This window comes from Artibeus jamaicensis, unplaced genomic scaffold (genome assembly GCF_021234435.1).
Source record: "Artibeus jamaicensis isolate MK-2021 breed Jamaican fruit bat unplaced genomic scaffold, CSHL_Jam_final contig_548, whole genome shotgun sequence".
In the NCBI taxonomy this organism is placed as follows: domain Eukaryota; kingdom Metazoa; phylum Chordata; class Mammalia; order Chiroptera; family Phyllostomidae; genus Artibeus; species Artibeus jamaicensis.
Window position 1 is genome coordinate 10,771,332 of NW_026521883.1, and position 20,413 is coordinate 10,791,744.

Below are 20,413 nucleotides of genomic sequence, written 5' to 3' on the forward strand. Positions count from 1 at the left end.
GCAGCAGGAGACCTGCTGTCCCAAGGTCAGCGTGCCTCTCTTCAGAAATGTGGGATGTCCTGAGGGCCCCTCCTGGTTCACAGGCTGGTCAGGCCCAGGTCCTCACTCTGAGACCTGAGCACACTGGGGTCACAGTGAGTCTCCCAGCTAGGGCCTCTGGCTCCTGGGGGCCTCAGGCAGAGAGCTCCCCAGTACGCTCAGAGGTGCCGCACATTACATGCATCCAGCAAGCCAGGGTGTATGGTGAATGCAGCATTTTGCCCCCTTTTCTTGCCTTGACCTTGCAAACTGCCAGGCTGGGTCATTCACAATACACCATCTCAGATGGCACGCCCACTCATGGGATTGCTAGACCAACTAAAGAATGCCCAGTTAAATCTGAGTTTTGGGAAAATAATGAAAAAATGTTCATGTAAGCCTGGGACAGCGTATTTTTAATTTGCTAAATCTGGCAACTCTACCCATTTAACCTTTCCTCCTTGCACAGCCTCACTCTGGAAAGAACTTGAGGGGGTTACAGGAATACACAGGAAACTGCGCAGAAACTGCAAACCAGGACACGCAGGAATCACACATTAGGGGAAAAGGTCAAGACGGATGAGGGATAGTGACCAGACTGTACATTTCTCCAGGTCAAGCCCCTCTCCCTAGGACTGAGGGGTGCTGGGGGAATACCTGTGGGCCCTGCCCATACTTGACACCCTCCCCCAGCCTCCTTGGAAGACGTGGGGATCATTCCAGTGGCCAGAGTCTGGTTCCACTCATTTTAGGACTAACAGGCCTGAGAGGCAGGACCACACCGTGCTCGTAACCCCTGCTTAACCTTGTGAAGGGCCACGTCCCTCACCACCACTGCACTGTGCTCATCCTGCTCACACGTCTCCAAGTGTGAGGGCGACGCCCCATGTGGACACACTTGCGCTTTGTTGAGACACTGTTTGGGGAAGACACAGACAATGATGCTGCTCCATGTCTCCCCAGGAGCTAACGTGCAAGGCCTTCATTTAGAGCTGTGCGAGAGCTAAGGAAGGGCGAGGTGCTCCTGCCACTGCAGGTAGCTCTGTAACTTGGTAGGACAATGTGGGAGAGCAATCTGGCAGCAATTAAATTGTTCCCCTGGCTGGGTATCTCAATACCCAATACAGATATAGAGTGTCATCCCAATACGCCAAGGTTGTGGGTTCAATTCCTGGTCAGGGCATGTACAAAAATCAACGAGTGAATGCACAAAGAAGTGGGGCAACAAATTGATGTTTCTCTTTCTCTCTCTCCTCTCCCCCCCTCAAATCAATCAATAAAAAATTATAAAATAAAATGTCATACCATTTGACCCACTAAGTTCTAACTTCTGGGAGTCTTGCCTAGAGAAATAATACAAAACAGAAAGAACAGATATGCCTGATGACATTCGTTGCATTAGAGTTTATGATAAAAAAAAGTTCAGACGACCTAAATACCTGATGATAGGGGAAAGGCTGTGTTCATCAACAGAGTATTTTGTGGTCACTACAGGGTCAATTATAATGACTCATAGCAACGTATACAATAGAAACACCACCAATGTTAATGGTAATGGTAGATATAAAATTGTATCTAATGTAAATACAGGTACCTGGAAGCAAGTCCAGAAAAGAATAGACACAGAATTTAGGGGGTAGAAAAGGGCTTGTCTCCACCTCAGAGATTCGTGTAACCCTTCCTTTCTGAGAAGATGAGCCAGCATATAATTTACTGCACCTCCACTCCTGCCCTGGCTACCCTGAGCCCCATACGGCACCCTGGCCCTCTGCTGGGCATAAGGTTCCTTCCTGACCCACCATCCACATCCCTGGGAGTCTCTACTGCACACACCTCATTTCCTTTCTGCAAAGGGGTGGAAACATGGGAGACGGAAGCACAGGTAAACGTCAGTCTGCTGCATCAGTCCTATCCTAACACGAGCCTCAGGGCTCAGCAGTGACGCCAGTCATCAAGTCTGGCTTAGGCCTGAGAACCGCCGGCTGTTATTTTGTCCTGCAAAATCAGGATGACCCAATCCAGGGCCAGAGAAGAGAGAGGACTGAGTCTGGGCCAATGGCACCCATCCTTCCCTGCTGAACCCCTCCCCTGCAAATGGGAATGTGTGTTATGAGAGACCTGAAAATCTGAGCTGCCGGCCATTTATATCTAATTTTTTTCCTCTTTAATGTCCCCTTGTCATTTCATGTCTGTAACATGTAGACAAAGTTCCCATCCCTCCTCAGCCACCATGATCCAGATGGAGCCTTATGGCTGGGAGTCCTCAGTTCTGGTTCTGAGGGTAAATAGCTGTGTGACCTTGGTCAGGCCACTCAGTCACTCCAAAGCTGTTTCATCACCCATCAAATTAGCACCATTCCCCTTGTCCTTCCCACCTGGGATCAAATGAGAATATACACAACAGCTCTTCCAAATCTGTGCCCTTCGAGCATCCCACAACGGCACCGGGGCCACACCCACTGGGCAAGGGCTGCTCCCTGACTGAGACCCAGATCCCTTCCAGAGTCATCACTTCCAGAAGGCAGATTCCATTAAGCACATCGAAATGGCAAATCCTTGTGGCCTCAGGAGAGAGTTTAAACTCCCTATTACAGAATATAAGGTCCCTCAAGAAAGTGGTCCTATCAACTTTGCCCCCCTCTTCTCTCCACCTCCCCCCACCCCCACTGTCCATCACACCCAGGAGAACAGGAAATGATGCCGTCTCCCACACCAGGCCCTTGCACACCCACCTCCAACTCATCCTACCCCTTCTGAGGAACCCCTGAGAAGCCATCAGCTGCTCCCATAACTCATTTCACCACGGGGAGTGGCCCTGTTCCCTCACACCCAGGCTGCAGTAGCTGTAGTAGCCAGTTTTCAACTTCTGTGGTTCATCCCCACCCTGCCCCCCTCGCCATAGCAGGGGGTCATCAATCTATCAATCACTGAGCACACACGTCAGAGTCCCTGGGACAAGGCTGTCCCTAGAAGGGTCAAGGTCTGGGGATGCTCCATGGATGTTGGGGGTAGAGGGCTCTCTCTTATGGCTCACTTTCTTAATAGGAAAAAATATAAATAGAAGGTCATAAAGCTCAGCTCTCCCCAGCTCCCTCCCTAAGCATGGGCTCAGGGCAGCTGCCCTAGTTCTCTGTCTAAGTCAGAACTGGAAGAGTTTCCCCGAAGCCTCTGTCTAGCACAGAGAACAAAAAGGCAGTTCCCAATGCGCCGTTATGCTCCTCTAACTCGCTTCCTCGCCCAGTTATGGCAGCCCCCCTCCTCTCGCAGAATGAATGACCTACAGAAGCAGGAAAGGGTGAAGGCAGATGAGGGACACAGTTTTCATCTGAAGGGCCTGGAACAAAAGGCCACTATTCCTCTTCACTGCTGTCAGAGTGGCCTGCACTCCACTCTCTGGGAGAAGGCGTCCTGCTTGTTAAGCAGAACTAAGAGGAAAAGTGGGAGGGCCAGTGAGCAGGGTGACTCCATCCCCTCTCAAACACAGAACCATCTTACAGAGTCACTTCCCACAGGCTGATGTGCACACGCCCTTCGTGTGCATTTTATTATATAGTTCAAGGGACAGAGCTTGCCCTGTCTGGCACATTCCCACCCCTCTCCTCCAGACTAATCATGACAGAGAACCGTCCATCCACCCAAAACAACGCCAGGGCCTTTACCTTGCAAGCCGTCAACATATCTGACACGGCCTTCCGGCTCAGATTGGCAGTGGCGATCACATCCTCCTGTCTACATGAGTTCCCAGCTGCCACGGCTTTGGCTGTTGCCATGGTGATGCCTTTCGTCATCCTTATTGATTCTTCAGGTGATGATGTCTTTTCAGGTACCTCTTTTGACTGAAACACCTGAAAGTTAGAAATAGAAGAGGTGAGAAAATCAGAAAGGGAAGGACAAAAATAATTTATTTTTCTCCGACCAGGCTGCAGCTCAGCGTCTGAAAACTGAGCCAGCGGCAGGAAGAAAGAGTCAACGGGCAGGAAATGAGAAATTTAATTTGAGTGCAGTAATATTATTCTGGCTTTCAAGACATGGATAAGGCTTGCCCACCTATACTCAGCATGCCTGAGTACAATGAGGCAAGACAGACATACCTACAGCATTAACCCGTTTGCCTGCAAAAATGGATACTCAATATTTATAAGCCACCCATCCCCGGGAAGGTAGTTCTGTGGCTTCCTGCTGTCTCGCCCCATCCCTGCTGGAGCCTCGGCAGTGCCCAGAAATTCCGCAGTCCCGGTGTTGGGTCCAGGGCATGACTGACCTGGATGCCTCGCTCTGGACTCACCTCTCTCTCTTTAAAGCGGTTGAGGCCAGGGAAATGAAACATTCAGTGTCTTCTATTCTTAGCCCGTCTTACAAATATAACTGTGTGATTGTGCGGAGGCGTTCATGTAGAGTGCGCCACAGTGGCACTGTGAATTAGTTAACAACACACGCATGTGTGCACACCCGCCACCCCCTGTAGAGGAGGTGAAATGAATTAACCATGTTAGGTGAATATCCCACTTCAAAGTTCCACCTGTCAGTCAAGCCATCCATTCATGCTTCCAGGCTTCCAGGCCATCTGTCTTGTCCCTTTAACATGTGTGACTGGTGTCCTGGCTGTGCACCCAATGTGCATCTGTCCCTGCACGTGAGGACTCCCAAACCAGTTGGAGCTGCTCTGGGTTCGGCCCCAGGCAGCCACGTTGCAGCAGAGAAGACTTCCGTGAGGTAGAAAGGAAGACCCAGCCAGGACCTTGTCACGCACCAACCAGTGTTGAACATCACCCCCTAAAAACGGGCAGCTGCAGTTAAGGCAGGACCCTAAACCCCAGGCCCAGCCCTGAACGCTGCAGTGGAATGAAGGCCACACACACAGGGCTCCACAGTAACGTGGCTTGTGCTCCTTTGGAACCTCCCACGTCACGGACACACGATCTGGGTCAATTTGAAATCACAGGTATAGCTAGATTGGCCCTGTGTCTGCAATTTCCCAGGAAAACTCCAAACTTCCCATCTTCTGTTCCACTGTCACCACTGTGCCCACCCACCTCTGTCAGAGGTGTACGGACGGTGGTAGAAACCCCCAGCTGGTGTGAGCAGGGAAGCGCCAGGCAGCAGCACTTAAGGACACTGCCTGCATTTCTTAGTTTCTCCTTTGCAGGACAACTAAGCATGACATCGACCAAGTCTGAATCCATTCAAGACAGGAAACGAGAACACAAGGCTCCCTCGCCAAGACCCAGCAGAACCACTCATTCCCACTGCCGACCCCCAAGGGCTTGTGACCTTCACGGGTGACCCTCTAACGATGCAGGAAAACTGGCGGCAAAGGCCAGTCCCTCGACCCCAACCCTCAAAAGGAAGCTGAATCTGTAATCAGACCTATTAGAATCCCCTTTTGAAAACTCATTTCCAGCATACTTCTATTTCCAGGCATAGGGACGAGTCAGCCCCGTCATCACAGAATTAAAACGATAGGTAACAGCCGTGTGCCACTCTGACTCAGCGGTGCTGGAACCAGGCAAGAAGGAACATGGGGTCGACTTCCCTGAGATCAGACACATCACCGAGAAGGGAGCTGGATTTTAAAGGGAAGCACTGTGGGCAACAGCATGCAGGTTGCAAATCTCAGGCTCCAAACTCACAGAGTGAAGTGGTGCTCATAGTGACGGGAACCAAGAGGGGCTGCTCACTGTACACACGATCGAAACTCCAGGTGAGTACGAAGAGCTAGACAGACTCTTCCCTTTGCCAGGAATCTCCTGCAAGGCTTTGGTTTCATGCTGCCATTTTAGTGTAATTAAACCTGAAGGGTCCTAAGTGATACTCCTAAATTATAATGACAAACTGACCCTAACCAAATTCTGGGGTGCTCATCCCAGTCGGGCAGGCGGGTGAGTGAGCCTCCCCAGTGCAGGTGCTCTGGGTGAAACCCCTTTATACCGACAGTCTCAGAGAAGCGTGACATGGGGTCAGCTGTTGGGCACGGGTGTCCAACACCCGAGACAGGTGGCTGCTGGCTCCTCACCGTGAGCTCCTGCTTCATGTACTCGATCGTGGCCTCCAGCGCCCGTGTGCCCCGAGTGGCCTCGTCCTCCACGGCCTTCACAGTTTTGAGAAGGGAGGTGACATTGGTTACCATCACCTGCACAGGAAGAAAGGTCGAGAGGAAATAGTGCGCTGAGGTTCAACCCCTCCCTACTCCTTAGGTTCCAGATCTAAGTCATGAGCCAAAACACCTTTCCGTAAGTGGGAGAGGAGCTCAGATGTGCACCCCCACTGTTCTCGTGTGTGCTTCTCTGTCCCACACTCTGCCGGCACGCTCACCCCTGGCCGGGGCTCCACTCTACCTTGGCAGCCCCCTTGAGCTGGTACATGGAGGGGTCATCGGCGGGCTTGCTGGCAGCCCCCTTGGTAGCACCAATGAGGTCTGAAAGGGCCTTGGCCACGTCTTTGATGGCGTTGATCAACACCACCTGAAAGAGAGTGTGGAGCCCGGTGAGCACCCTGAGTGGTCACCTGCTGGCTTCACTAAGGACACATAGCCTGAGGGCAGGCTGGGGGTCTCTGGGTCGGCAGTTCTCACACCTGCGGCTCCCAGAATCCTGGGAGCCATCTCTGGAGACCCTGATGCAGGAGTCTGGATGAAGGTTCACTGTCCAGACTTTGGAAAGCTCCCCGAGGCTGATACGTGATATGTTTTAACACCCTCTAGAGGGCAGCTCTGCTGACAAGCTGCCTAAGAAAGAATGAAGGCAGCTAAGCAGGCTCCGGGAGGCAGCACCATTGACCTGGGCTCTGAACTGGTGACCAGAAAACGCTGAGAACACAACGCAAGCCTCATAGCCTGGCCTGCAAGGCCTCCAGGGCCACCTACCTGCACCTTCGGCTCTGGTTCCCAGAGTTGTCTGACTCACTCAATGTGCTGCCCGCACATGGCTCTTTCTCCCCCACTGAAGTCCCAACTCATTCCTGCTCCAGGGCCTCCGCTCCTGCTGTCCTGTCTGGAACCCGGCTCTTTTCACCATTCAGCTCCACTGTCCTGTTTGCAGAGACCTTTCTGGACCACCCTCACTGAGGCTCCTGGCCAACCCCACCCACCCTCACACGACGCAACTCCATCAGCTCACCCTGCTTTATTTATAGCACGTATTGGTGTGTGGAATTCTGTTATTATTCATTCCCTTAACCACTGTCTGCCTTTTCCCCCTGACTTGGATGTAAACTGCAAGAAGGCTGGCCTGGACTCCTGTGTGTGTTTCACACCAGAACAGGGCCTGGCATGTTCCTGAGCACTCAGGAAATGCTCGTGGAATGAATGCACGCACAGATGCGTGCCCACGTAACACTGGATGTGATACAGCATCTTCACACTTCTCCTTGAACACAGACTGCCTATCAGTGTGCTAGACTCGGAATCTGAAGCACCAGCCGTACTCAGGGCTCACGTGACGCAGGCCATTGCACTTAACTCTTCTGGGCGCAGCTGCCACAGTGGCCACTCCTACTCTGGTAACAACAGCAGCAGCCTCACTCTACTGAGGGCAGTGTTCTAGGGGCTGAGCCACGGAGATACACATGTTCCCTCATCAAACCCTCCCACTGCCGCTTCAAGTGGGAGCGCCCACTCTCCTGGGGCTTGGGAGTGAGAGTCGGGATTTGAATTGTGGTCAGTGTGACCCCAAGGGCATGGTCTTAACCTCCAGATTATGTGACTTGCTCTAGGCTCTGGCTCCCACCATCAGGACGGCAGTGCCGACTCCGCCTGTCTGACCGCGCTGCTGTGAGGACGTGAACTGGATCACGTACGTAGAAGCACGTCAGAAATTAGAGTCTCAGACAGCTGCAAGCACAGCGACACTGCAGCTGCACAGCCTCCTGCACCCCTTCTCCATCCCACGCCTTCCCAGTCACGGGGTGCAAGGAACCCCGGCCAACCTCGGAAACTGCAGGGCGGGCATGGCTGCACCAGGCTACGGGGAAAGGCTGACTGGTGCGGACCTCACACGGATTCCCAGGAGCGCAGCAGGGAGGGGCAGGAGGAGACTGAGGAGCAGAAGCAGCTGCCTGCATCCCATGTGCCCGGCCCCATCCCTGGTCACCAGGCAACCGACGGGCAAGTGGGGACATTTTTCACTAGAGATTTCATGAAAATTTGAAGCTTTAGGATATCTAGGCCATTTGGGAGTTAAGACTAAGCAATGCAATACATTTCTCTGTTCAAAGGTTTAAATCTTTCCCAGCCAAGTAAATTCTAACGTTGAGCCAAGCTTGGAGAGCGTGAGTTCCCACCCCAGTGATGCACTTTCAAGCCCTTTCTTCCTCCACGGGGGGTGAGAACAAAATTGCAGGCAGGGACTTCTGTGGAGACTCTGAACTGCAGAGGGCGGCCAACCTGAGCGCTGTTAACAAAGAGCAATCCAGTGGAGGAGTCAAATGGCAGCGTTCAGAAGGCCCCTTCAGGGAGCTCGGCTGCACTGGAGGACATCAGGAAGGGAAGGTCATGGCCCTGTGGGAGCACAACTGGTGGCCGTGTGTTAATTAGAGCAGTGGCTGTTACCGGCCCAGGTGAGAACAGTAGGGAGCTTTCTACCCGGTATTGTCCGTATGGGCCAGTGAGACTAGTTTACTGAATACAGTCTCATCGGTGAAAACCAAAGTGTCAGCCCCTGGATGGTGCTGGGACAGAGAGAACGGGGGACTTCAGTTTGGCACTTGGGAAGGGACAGAACCCATTACTGATGGTTATGGTGGGCTGCTAATTCAAAGCCAGCCGAACATGTATTTGATGGGCGTCCACTATGCCCTGGGAGCTGCGCTGGGGGCTTAGGTTTCAACGACTAGTGAGCTGTGAGTACTGTCTTGATGGCTGACAGCATAGGCCGGGGGACCAGGGAACAGGCGGATAACTTGAACGAGATTGTAAATCAGAGCACGGTGTAAGAGCACAGAGCCCTCCCTGGCCCTCCAGTTCTTCTCTCTCCCGCCGCAGAGCTAAATTTCTCCAGCAGGGTGTGTCTAGGTGCTTCATTTCCTCACCCTCACCGGGCTTCCCTGTCCCTCCACAGAAACAGCCCTAGTGGGCGTCACCACCGCCTTCCAGGTCACCTGGGCCAGTGGCCGGCTCTTGCACCCTCATCTTTCTGGACTCTTCAGTCATCTCTGGTGGGTTGAAACACTCCTCCTGTCAGAGGCATCCGCTCCTCACACTCCATAATCCATACTCATCTCTTGCTCCTTAAATGGTCTCGAATAGTGCACTCCTTGGGGCCCCCTTCTCTCACTCCACACTTTTCCTCCTGTGTGGTCACAGGCACGGTGTGTGGCAACAACCCTGGAATCCGCATCCCTGTACCTGAGCAGGCCTTTGCCCACGCACCACCTGCACCTGCCTGTCTCCCTGCCACTCCTGACTCCACACGCCCCAAACTGAGCTCACCTTCACCTCCCCGCCCAGGCCAGCTCCCTCCCGAGCACTCCGGCTCCTACACGGAGCCACCCTCCACCGGCTGATCCAGCCTCAACCAGGGAGTCAGCCTTGCCTCCCCCCTCCCCCTTATCTCCAAATGCTCACTGCATTCAATTTTTCACCAAGCTCGGCCGAGTCTTCTTTACAGATTCCTCTCAAATCTGTCAGCTTGTCACCCACCCCCATAGTCCATGCCACAGGTAACGCCATCCTGCTGGGCTCTAAAGCCTGGACACACTCGTGCACACATTGTTTACTTCTAGGTTCCTGTTGTGCCTTGGGCTTCTTCTGAGGCCTGGTGTGCAGTGTTCGAGAACTCCCCCCCTCCCAGGCCTGCCCGTACCTGGGTCTCGGGGTCGTCAGAGCCCAGGCTGGCGGCCCCTAGCTTGACCACCTCGGCGAGCTGGGTGATGGTGGCTGCTGAGGACTGGGCTGCCTGGGCCAGCTTGTCTGGGGTGGACGCAGCCCCAGACACCAGCAGCTTCGTGTCCTCCACCAAGGCTTTGGCTGTCTTCAGAATGTTCTCTCTGGACGGGGGACAGACAAATGACCAAGCTTGGTTACTCAGAGTTGGGAAGAAAAGACGCCCTTCGTAGGGGCTTTTTGTTAAACGGCGTTGAAGAAGAGAGGCGATATGTTTCTCCTTCCTTATCAGGGGCGCTCATCTTCCAGGTGGGGAAACTGAGAGAGGAGAGGGAAGTCAGCCTGTACCCATGTAAGTCGATTACCAGTAAAACTTCGGTGGAAGATTCAGGCCCACCAGCTGGCCACCTGCCTCCAGCCCTGTAGCTAAATGAGAGGTCACCTTCTTTCCTGGGGCTCCCACCCTCCCTAAAAATACTTCACAGCTACAGGGAGCTGCGAGAACACATGGATCAGGGGGCCCTCCCTGCATGTCGGTCCAAGAGGCTGGGTCCCGGAAGGGGTGACCACTGGGAATCTCTTCCCAGCCCAGCCCTGGCACAGAAGAGAGGGAAAGGGTGCTGGACTCGGGGTGAGGATGTGGGTGCTTTCCAGAACAAGCAGAGCCCCTGGCACCAGGCTTTCAAGTGGGGCCTGAAGGGCCGGCCCAGGGGGCATAGCAGGCTCGGAGCCCCACTCCCCAACACGGGGAAGAGCTCACTGTCCCTGGGCCTGTTGCTCGAGGTTCTGCTGGGTTTGGTGAGCAGATCAGAGGCATCCCTCTCCACTTGGAAAGTGAGTGACAAAAAGCTGCCCTCTGCAGAGCATGCTGGGTTTAGGCTGAGAAGGGGGCCAAGCTGGAACATGACTCTGAGTCAACAGCCGGCAAAAGGAGCTCCCTTTGATTCCGTGGCACACTTCCCCCACTGGAACGTCGTGTTGGAATCAAAATGAACGACCCCATTTCTGGCTCCTGGGCAGCGTCTCCCATGTCCAGCACACCAGTTTGGCCCTCTCCGTGGCCAGGATACCCGTACCTGTGGTCTGCGAAGGTCTCGTTGTTCTCCGCGTTCAGGGTCCCCGCGGTCGCAAACATGATGGTGGTGTCCAGGTCGGCAATGATCCCGGACACGGCTGTGGCGGCTGTGATGCATGCCTGGGTCCCCTTGTTCCCAGCCTGGAGAGCGGATAGAACCAAGGACACCTGCAGACAGAGAGGGCACGTCAGAGGCAGCGGAGGCAACGGGACTCAAAGGTGCCCACGCTCTGAAAATTTTTTCTCTGGGAGTCGAGGCAGCTTCTGGGTTCATAGCACAGTCTGGGGTCAACAGCTTCGGTCTGAACTCCAGCTTTGCTCTTTGCTGGCTACCTAACCTTGGGTGGGCATGTTTCCCTAATCTGTTTCCTTATCTGTAAAACGGAGCTCTTACTTCTTGTCCACCAAGAGTTGTGGGCAGGAGTAAGTGCAGGAAAACGGAAGTACAACATCTAACATGGCACTTGGCACACAGTAAGGGTTTGGCAGGGGGAAGATGCTATTATTCAATCATGATTACGCTTCTGAAACCACAAGCGGGGACAGAGGACTAGGCTCCTGTGAAGGGGTGGCTATCACCGCCCCTCTGGTTAGGTTTCGGTAGAACAGCCCCCTCTGCTAACACTCATCCCCCCCCTGCTCAGCCACCTTTTTACATTTTTTGTTGTTGATATACCTTTCTGTATTCTTCATTTTTAGGTAAGAAGGGCACCTCTTCATTGGGAATTCCCCATAGTGGACCCCAGCGGGGATCACTGTATGTTCCCTCCGCCCCAACACTCTCTCCAGCCACCATCTGCCACCAAAAAGTTCCAGGGCCCCGAGGGTCCAGCAAGTCAGCGAAGTACCCATTCCAGTGTCTTCCGTGTCAGCACCTCCGCATGCCCCCTGCCAAACCCCATCCAGTACACCCTCTTAGGTCCCAGAGATGCTCCTAAAATACAACCCCGACCCCCCGACCCTGCACACACACACACACACACACACACACACACACACACACACACACACACACACACTGCTGCGTACAGTTCTCCCCTGGCTGTGGAGAGGAGTGAGCCGGTTCAACTTCTCCAGCCTCCTGCCCCACTCTTGCCGGCTCCCTAATGCAGCCTTACAGCTCATTACTGCATCAGCCAGCTCTCCTCACTTCCCCACACACCCTCTGCTGTGCCCCCTCCCAGGGGTCTGCCCTCTGCCTGCCATGTCCCTGCCCCTCCTCTTCACCAGCCACTGACTTGCTCATCCTTTAAGAGCCAGCTCTAAGTCCCCACTGGGATTCCTTCCCCACTGTCCCCTCCCAGAGAGATGGCTGAACCTCCGGGGATTCTGCACACCACCCTGCCCTCAGGATGGCCCATGGACCACCACTGGAAACAGCATGAATCCAGCAACAGGCAGAGGCCCTCGAAGGCCAGGAGCTGACATGTGAATCCCTGTGTGCACACACTCACCAGCCCTGACTGGGGCTGACGCAGAGAGGAGTCTGCACACACTTTGTGAATGCATTTTCCAGAACATGCCGACCAGGACAGGGCAGTTGCAGCATCAGTGAAAGGCACAGACTTTGAACATTATCTCCTTCCTGTGCAGCCTAGATCCCAGCTGAGGCTGTGGACACGGCCTGGAGATAAGGGCAGAGAGCCTGCTTCCTGAGCTCCTGTCACGTCCCAAGGACAGCCCATGAGCAACTACTTCCCAAGTTAAATCCTACTATGCCCTGCCAGGAAACAATGAGTCAGACCCACACAGAGCTGGCCTGGGAATGAGGGATCCAGTTTCTGGAAAGGCCAATGCGAGTAATCACAAGTCTGGGCGGGAGCTTCTCCACCGGTGTGAACATAAGGGTCCAAATATGGTGTCCCACCCACGGCAAAAGGTGTATAAGTCAGCAGGTGTTTATTGAGCATCTACTAGTTACTCGGGAATGAGAACCAAAAGTGAACAAGTCAAGGGGCTCATGGCTGGGCAGTTATACAAACACAACCAAGACATTTAAGAAACACACAGTGGTGGGAGATGGGAGGGGGGAGATTAGAAGGGCAGGGACCCATAGTAACAAACGCAAGAAACCAACAAATTGGCCAGTTGATCTCAGTAAGTCTTCTCTCTGCCTTTGGTCCTCTTCCAGGAGTCCTAAATCCGGGCTCCTCTGCTGGGAGAAGCAGTGAGGCCAGGGCCAGCTCTGGAAGGTTGCACTGGTTGGCCAGGCACACCAACATCATGCAACTTGAATGCCTCCTCCTCCCTCCCCCAGCTCCCACGACAAGGTCTTCTACTGGAAAGCTTGGCAAGAGCGACTTCGATGACAAGGAAGGGCTTTCAGAGGAGGGAAGAGAGTGCCCTCCTCCAGCTGAGAGATTTACTTCCTCATCCTGTGGAGTCCAGTGGGGCCGGACAGTCCTGCGGGCTATGGGAGACTTGGCCTGGGTGAGGGTCGGCATACACAGCAGCCTCTGTAGGGCAGCTTCCAGGTGAGGGGTGCCCCACCCACCCTGCAGTCCTGTTGCCAAGCCTCGAAACAGTGCAGAGCTCTATGTCCTAAGAACCCAAGTGAAGGAGACGGCAAGGCAGCCAAGCGCAGATGCTTCAGCAGGCACTCCTAGTGGCCTGTACAAGAGCTGCCTTGAAAAATGGCTCAGAGAAATAAGCAAAGGAGATACTGGGAACGAAGGAACATTTGGGATCAGGGAGGACTTCCTGGAGAGTAGCGTTAGAGGACTGCTTACACAGAACAGCAGCTGGTGTTTATTAAACGAACTGTGTGAAGCACATCCACACACCATAGCAATTAACCCCCACAGCCCGTGGGCCAGGAATGAGTGGTGTTTCTTCATCCCCATTTTACAGATGAGGAATTCGAGGCTTGGAAAGGTGAAGTCACGTAGCTGAGACCCTAGAACCCCATCCACTACAGGGTGTGGCTCTCTCTGCAAACGGCTGCCATCGAGTCAGGAAACGTCACACAGGCTCCTGCTCCTCTACCAGGTGCCGTGTGATGCCAGGCAGGTGCTTAACCCTCCCCCACATCGCTGTCTGGTCTGGAAATAAAGAAGTTACATGAAAGGATCTCTAGTTCTTCTTACTCAGCCCCTCAGGACCTGGGAGCTCGCCAAGAAGGAAGCCCAAGGGGCAAAAGTGACGAAAGGGTGGCAGGGGGCGCTCCCAGTGCTGATCCTTGGCTTTGCTATGGTCTGTCCAGTCTGTCTGCAGGAGAGCCCTTCAAGGTGGTCCACCCAGGCCCTGGCCTTTGTGGGACAGTCTCTCTCACACTCTCAATTTTTCAAGGCATACGGATCACCCCCAGCTCCCTGGTGTGCTCCATCTCTGGGAAGCTCTGGGAGACTTTGGGCCCAACAAAGATGACCACACCTGACCACGGCTGAGTTTTTGGCCTAGTTTCCTGCTCACATCCCTGACCAGAGCAGGTCACTGTGGCCGTGTCTGACCCAAGGGCTGTTCCTTACCTTCTCGGTGACCGCGCGGGCACACTCGATGAGCTCCCTCTTGGTGTAGCTGTCGGTGGGGCACAGCTGGAGGGCCCCTGCCTTCTGCACCAGGAAGATGCAGCCATGGCCCAGGTCCTGCACACGGGTGCGAATCTGGAAGCCGATCTGCGGAGGCAGCCGGGTGGGGAAGGAGAAGCATGATGGACCTGACCATTGAGGTCCTCCCTGCGTGGAAAATTTCTCCTATGTCCTATGGGAGCCTGGCTAGGAAAATTCCACTGCTATTAGGAGTTCATGCTTGGTGAAGGATGGAATTTGGTTGATTTTGCTTCCCATTTTTAGAGGCTGCAAAATGCCCACAGTCTCAGTAAGGAAGCCTGCGCCTCACCACCCCTAGCACACTGCCTTCTGATATCGGTGTCCTGTACCACCTGATAAGGTCGTCAGTTAGATGAGTTCTGCTAAATAACTCTGTTATTCCCTTGACACGCTTTCACTGAGCCTCCGCTGGGTGCCAGGGCCTCTTCTAAGCAGGTAACGCATTTAATTTCATTCATTCTTCACAACAGCTCTGGAGAGTCATTAGAAGTTCAAAATGCATAACTTTAGTATTAAAATATTTTAAAGTGTTAAGATTCTTGGAACACTGGTATGTGTACCAGCCAGATCACCCCCCTCCTCGGCTGAACCTATGGGGAGAGCCACCACGCAGGGCCCAGGCTTCCTTTCTCTCAGTCCAGGTTTGAGGTTTTCTTAAAAAGGTCCATTTTTAGAGCTGATGGCTCAGCAGGCATGCATTCTTTTAATGACATCTGGCTTGTGTAATTATAAAAGGTACTCGGCCTACACGAAGCCAAATGAGCTCCACTGTGGACAGGCTGCCAGCTGTCCCTTTAAGGTGTAATGAATTCGGCAGCCACCTCCCAGAGTCTGCATTCCTCTGGCTCTGTTTCACATCAGCTTGCATTTGGGTTTCATCAATACAGCTGCCATAATAATCTAACCTCCAGCCCAGATAAGCAACTAAAAGCAAAACAAACAAAAACCTTTAGGCGTTAGTAAGTGCTGTTTTCAAGAAATCACAATAGCAAGCAGCTGTGGCTTGTCCTTCCAGCATCTATCGTGGAGACTTACTAAAAAAAAACAGGGAATAAAGGCCGAGACAGGCCATCTGGATGCTGTCTTCCAATATCACACCAGTAGACAGAGTTTAAGGAAGGGTGACTTTGAGGAGGGAAGGGGGCTGCAGATGTTAACTCTCCTGTAATCGAAACACTTCCTGCTTTTAGGGAAAACGGGAATTCCCTTAACCCCTTAAGGCCCGAAGGGCGTTTATGTCCGTTTAGTAGAAAATTCTCCTCCTCCAGAAATTTTGGGTGTCTTCTATGATACCAGGGGGCTGTAAAAGCGTGACGATCAGGCAGGCTTCTCATTGACCGCCTTCACGCGGACAACAGGAGGGCCACCCCAGGACTGCAGAACCCAGGAGGGCAGAGGCACTCTGAGTCTGCTCACAGCGGGGGTGCCACTGAAACATCGCAGTCTGCAGGCAGCTTGCTGCTTTAAGCAGGAAGTCCAACTGAAGCAGGGGGAGGCCCCAATCAAGATTTAAACTCCACCTGGCTCTCAATACTTTTTCTAATTCATATGGCTGACCCCTAAGTACTCAAGGGCCAGAGCTCAGCCAAGGCCAAGGGCTCTGCTGTCTTTAAATGATAGGTGCTGCTGGGAAAGTCAGGGAAGGGGCAGATGGAGGAAGAAACACTGATGGAATCTCAAAATTTACAAAGAGACCGAGGCTCCGAGAAGGGGTGTGATTGGCCCAGAATCACATGCCTGTCAGCCCCTGGGAAAGCTGGCTGAGAACCCAGGTCTCGAGTCCCAGCACAGTGTCCCATCCATCAGACCAGCACTTGCTTAATTTCGTTGATATTTTTCCGCTGAGCAGCCAAGCCTGCCATCCACACTGTGCTGCTCCCTCCCAACAAAAGCTTTTATGAAACCACAATGTGTACAATTAATAGAGTAATCTGAGTTAAAATTTATACCTTGACTCAACAAAAAGTCAACAATGAGACTGAGTGAACCCAATTTTAAAAGTGGCGGTTATGAAAGCTGGTTACAGCCTCAGCCACCAATTCATTTCTGTATTTTGCTTTGGTTGCACTGTGTTGAGAAAATTCGGTTGCATGTGTAAATAAAGCAAACAGGAGCAGTTTTCTCGCAGTTTCACAGAGCCGGTCAGCCTGAGGCCTGCACACACTGCCTGGCCCAGGGGTGCGGGTGGCCCCCAACGGGTTACCACGTGGCCTAGAATACATATTTTCAACAGTACACGCAGCTTTTCCTACCAGTTTTCAAAATAGTTCAGTTAGATTTAAAAGTGAGGCTTGAGTCCGAAGCCCTTCCCTGCATCAGGGTTCTGAAGAACCGGGTGTGAAACCCTGAACCCTGCTCCCCTCAGAGCCGAGCCAGGGCTTTATTTACAGAACGAGGGGCGCTGGGGAAAGCACAGGCCCCTTAAACCACTCCCAGATCAGCCTGGGGTGGGAGGGAGAGGGACCTGCTCCTGAGCTGTCCCAAACCTGGAACCCACACAGACATGGTAAGGGGTGGGGATATGCCCTCAGTGACACTCAGGCTCCCTCAGCCCCCCGTCCCAAGGCCGTGCGATAACGACCAAGGTCCTGATGCACAGCCCCATCTTCGAGGTGACACCATGCATGTAGTAAATGTGACAGAGGAGCTGGCACCAGGGTCATCAGGGAGGAAACTCCAGTTAGGAAGCAACAAAGAGGAGCAGCACCAGAAAGCAAAGGAATGAGACAGCAATGAGGGAACAGGTGCAAGAGCCCCAGAGGTTCCTGACCAACCCAGGGCTTGGCCTGAGCAGCGGGGACTGGGCCGGGGCATGCAGTTTCCTTCTGGGTTCCTGGAGGCCCGGCCACGCAGACGTCCAACACCCTTGGCTGCATGATCCCGTGTGAACAGGCAGGAGGGACGTGGTAGTATAAAAAAGCCAAGTTGAAATCAGCTGCACTGTTATTTTCGCAGGCTGAGTGTAATGAAGGGACCTCAGGGCCCACACTCCAGCCCCACTCCTGCTCTCAGCCCTGCACCCATGTGGCCCCACAGGGAGCAGAAAGGACCGTGGACCTTGCCTGCAGCTCGGCCCTTCCCTGGCCACTGGACTCACTGGGAGATCCTGCTAACCTCCTGGGGCCTTCATTCCCTCCCTGATGACACAGGACAGACTCTGGCCTGCCCACTTCTCAGCGGGGATGGACGACCCCATGAAAGGTACGTGTGAAATCATAAAGCAGAAAGAGCAAGGGTTGCCCGACAAAGCTGGGTTTGAGTCCTGACTGCCCCATAGTTCTTACTCCCAACTTTACTTATTCCGAAAAGTCGTATAAAGTGGCTTTAACACTGGTAGCTGTGTGGGCTGGGCTCACAGTGTAACCAAGCTCTGAGCCTCGTTTGCTAATCTGTGGAGTGGGGAGGACCTCGTGATTGCCCGGCATGCACAGGAGAGGGTGCGCGGGACAGCGCAGCGCCTGACCGGCCTTGATGAGCAGCTCTCACCCTCTCGCCCTTTTCCAGAGGGTCCTCAATGGAAGAGGACGACAGAATCAACACACCAACCAAGCAATCGTCTACTCAACTGCACTTCCGCAGGACATGTTGTGCTGCCAGAGAACCATCTACAAAGGGAATATATTTTTAAGACTGTATTCTAATAGATAAGGGCTTTAAAGATGCTAAGTTTCTCAAAGCAACACTAAGTTTCTCAACACACGTGGCTGGTCCCCAGCATGAGCCAGCTCACAACCAGTGTTTATGACAAAGAAACGTTACTCAAAGACATTAAATGTAGGGTTTTAAAGGGCTGCTTTAGTAAGGCCTGACTGGTATCTGAAGGAAATCCCTCCATTCCCCTCCTTGCCCAAATAAAATTAAAAGGGAGAAGACCTTCTCCAGGTTTTGCGCCTTGAAGGAAATCAGGAGCCTGGTCTTCCTGGGGTTTTGGATCAAATTTCAATTGGAGGGAGTCAAGAAATGCTAATCATCTTCTTTACTGCTTAAACACTAAATGAAATGTACAGATTTTTGCCAGGCTTCAAAACCAATCACATCTGAAAGTGGGTGAAATACACTGTCTCTGGGAGAGCCTGTGAAAGTTGAACAGACCATGATGGACGGTATCTGATGAACTTCACAGTTTCTTCTTAGACAGAAAAATGGGAGGAACGAATAGTGTGCACAACAGAAGCTGGGCATCACTCTCTGAGCTATAGAAAGTGTGTCTTGGAGTGGGGAGTTTGGAGGGTTTGGCACCCAGCAAGTGGGTGTGAGTAGCGTGGGGGAAGGGCTTCGGTTCTGGCCACAGGCTCTGGGCGAAGAACTTTCCTGCCGGCTAGAAGTGCAGTTTCCTCAGAGACAAAGCTGCAGTCACTAAATCTCCCCAGCATTTACCCTCGGAGCTGCAGCTCACGGCATCTGCATTTCTTCCCTTCTTTTAAAGAGAAAACTGATCTTAAATTGCCAAGTTGGGGGTGGTGGTGTTTAAACTTTTCTGAAGAAAGAAGTGTTCGCAGTGATGTTAACAAAAGTTTTGATTTTCCACGGAAAAATAAGCAAGATTGAGCTCCTGCTCGATGTTCAGAGGGCAGCGCTGTGACTTTTCCTGTAATTGTCACATTTTGGAAAGACCAAAATGCTGACTTGTCTCAGCAGAGGTCAGGACTGCAGCGAGGGGAGCAGCCTCGTACTTGCAGGGGATATAAACATTTTCACATGCTGTGATGCGGGGCCCTCCTGGGTATACAAGTAATTCCACCGTCTTGGAATAAAAAACTACATGGCTTCAGGGATCTCCCAACCTTCTCAGTTTCCCCCCAAATATCTGTCTGGCAAATGCACACAAAGAATTTTCCTTTGCAAGTCACGGGTAATTCTATATTCTCTCTGCCCCCTTTCGCTCCAGGTCACCCTGCTCATGTCTGGAATGTAAAATACATCTCAAGATGTAATGGAGAAAAGGGAGACTCTTAATGAAAACATCAGCTGCTACAAATGCAGGGCCAATAACTAAAATTAACTAGTTGTGCTTGTAACAACACATTTTCTTTCCTGGCTGCTGGGGCGATGTTTTATCTCTTGCTTCAGCAGCTTAAGACAAGCTGCTTGTTTTACACGTGGGATGGAATGCAGGTGTGGAAAGGGCTCCAGCAGATTATTGGGTCTCCACTCAATAACTCAGGCAGGCCGGCATTTCAACTAACCCCGGCAGTTGGCTGTCGATTTCATTTTTAAAGATTTCTGGAGACAAAGCCAGCCCCCACAGCCCTTGAAATCACAGCCTCTTTTAATCTCCCTGCAAAGCCAAATGCTTCCACCCTTGGTTCAACCAAGCTTTTCCTACCTGTAACCTAAGTTTCCTTACACTTGTTTATGAAATTCCAGGTGCTCGGTCTACTCTTTTTTAAAAAAAGATGGACCTGTGTCCAGACCCAACAGAACTCTGATGTGGGTCTGTGAGCACTTTTCTTTCTTTGTGGCAACTTAAGGGACTCATTGAGTACAGAATTATTCATGCTGCAGCTTCAATGCTCAATCATTCTAACAATCTCAAGATACAGGCACTGTTAGACACTGAAGTCAACCCATGCTGGATATATATGTACGCAAGCACATATATATGGTGATACTGTTCACATGCACTGCTACAGTTTTTGTTAGAACGTGGTTTTTGGTTCGGGTCTTCATTTCTGTAGTATCTCTGGGAGCCTTTGTTAAGACATGCTTACCCCTGATTCCCAGGAGCAACAGCAGCACCAAGTAACTTGGGGACACTGTGTGTCATCACATGGAGAAGGGAAGACCGGTCACAACCTTCTGCCTCAACAGCCCCGTTCATTTACGGATGTGGTGAGCAGGGTTTGTGCCCAATGAACAGCTTGCTGCATTTCAGGGAGAGTAGTTACCTCCACCTCCCCAATGTCTCCACAATCCAGCCTGTTAATTTTAATTCAGACTGCGCTCTCTCTCTAA

At 52.5% G+C, this 20,413-nt stretch overlaps 1 protein-coding gene and 1 long non-coding RNA gene across 8 annotated transcripts in view; one reads left to right on the forward strand and one right to left on the reverse strand.

Annotated features, from left to right (window-relative positions):
* The window catches only part of TLN2 (talin 2), a 409,343-nt gene that overhangs the window by 40,134 nt on the left and 348,796 nt on the right, over nucleotides 1-20,413 (reverse strand). For all 7 annotated transcript variants that reach the window (XM_053670053.1, XM_037151006.2, XM_053670051.1 and 4 more), the window contains 6 exons: nucleotides 14,378-14,524; nucleotides 10,912-11,078; nucleotides 9,816-9,999; nucleotides 6,354-6,479; nucleotides 6,032-6,148; nucleotides 3,678-3,863 (listed from right to left, as the gene is read on the reverse strand). In XM_053670053.1, the coding sequence (XP_053526028.1) occupies nucleotides 3,678-3,863; nucleotides 6,032-6,148; nucleotides 6,354-6,479; nucleotides 9,816-9,999; nucleotides 10,912-11,078; nucleotides 14,378-14,524 (927 nt within the window). The remainder of the gene's footprint in view (nucleotides 1-3,677; nucleotides 3,864-6,031; nucleotides 6,149-6,353; nucleotides 6,480-9,815; nucleotides 10,000-10,911; nucleotides 11,079-14,377; nucleotides 14,525-20,413) is intronic.
* Nucleotides 14,848-18,361, forward strand: LOC128628131 (uncharacterized). Its single transcript, XR_008392458.1, has 3 exons — nucleotides 14,848-14,893; nucleotides 17,414-17,659; nucleotides 17,963-18,361. It is a non-coding gene; the product is annotated as an uncharacterized LOC128628131 (long non-coding RNA).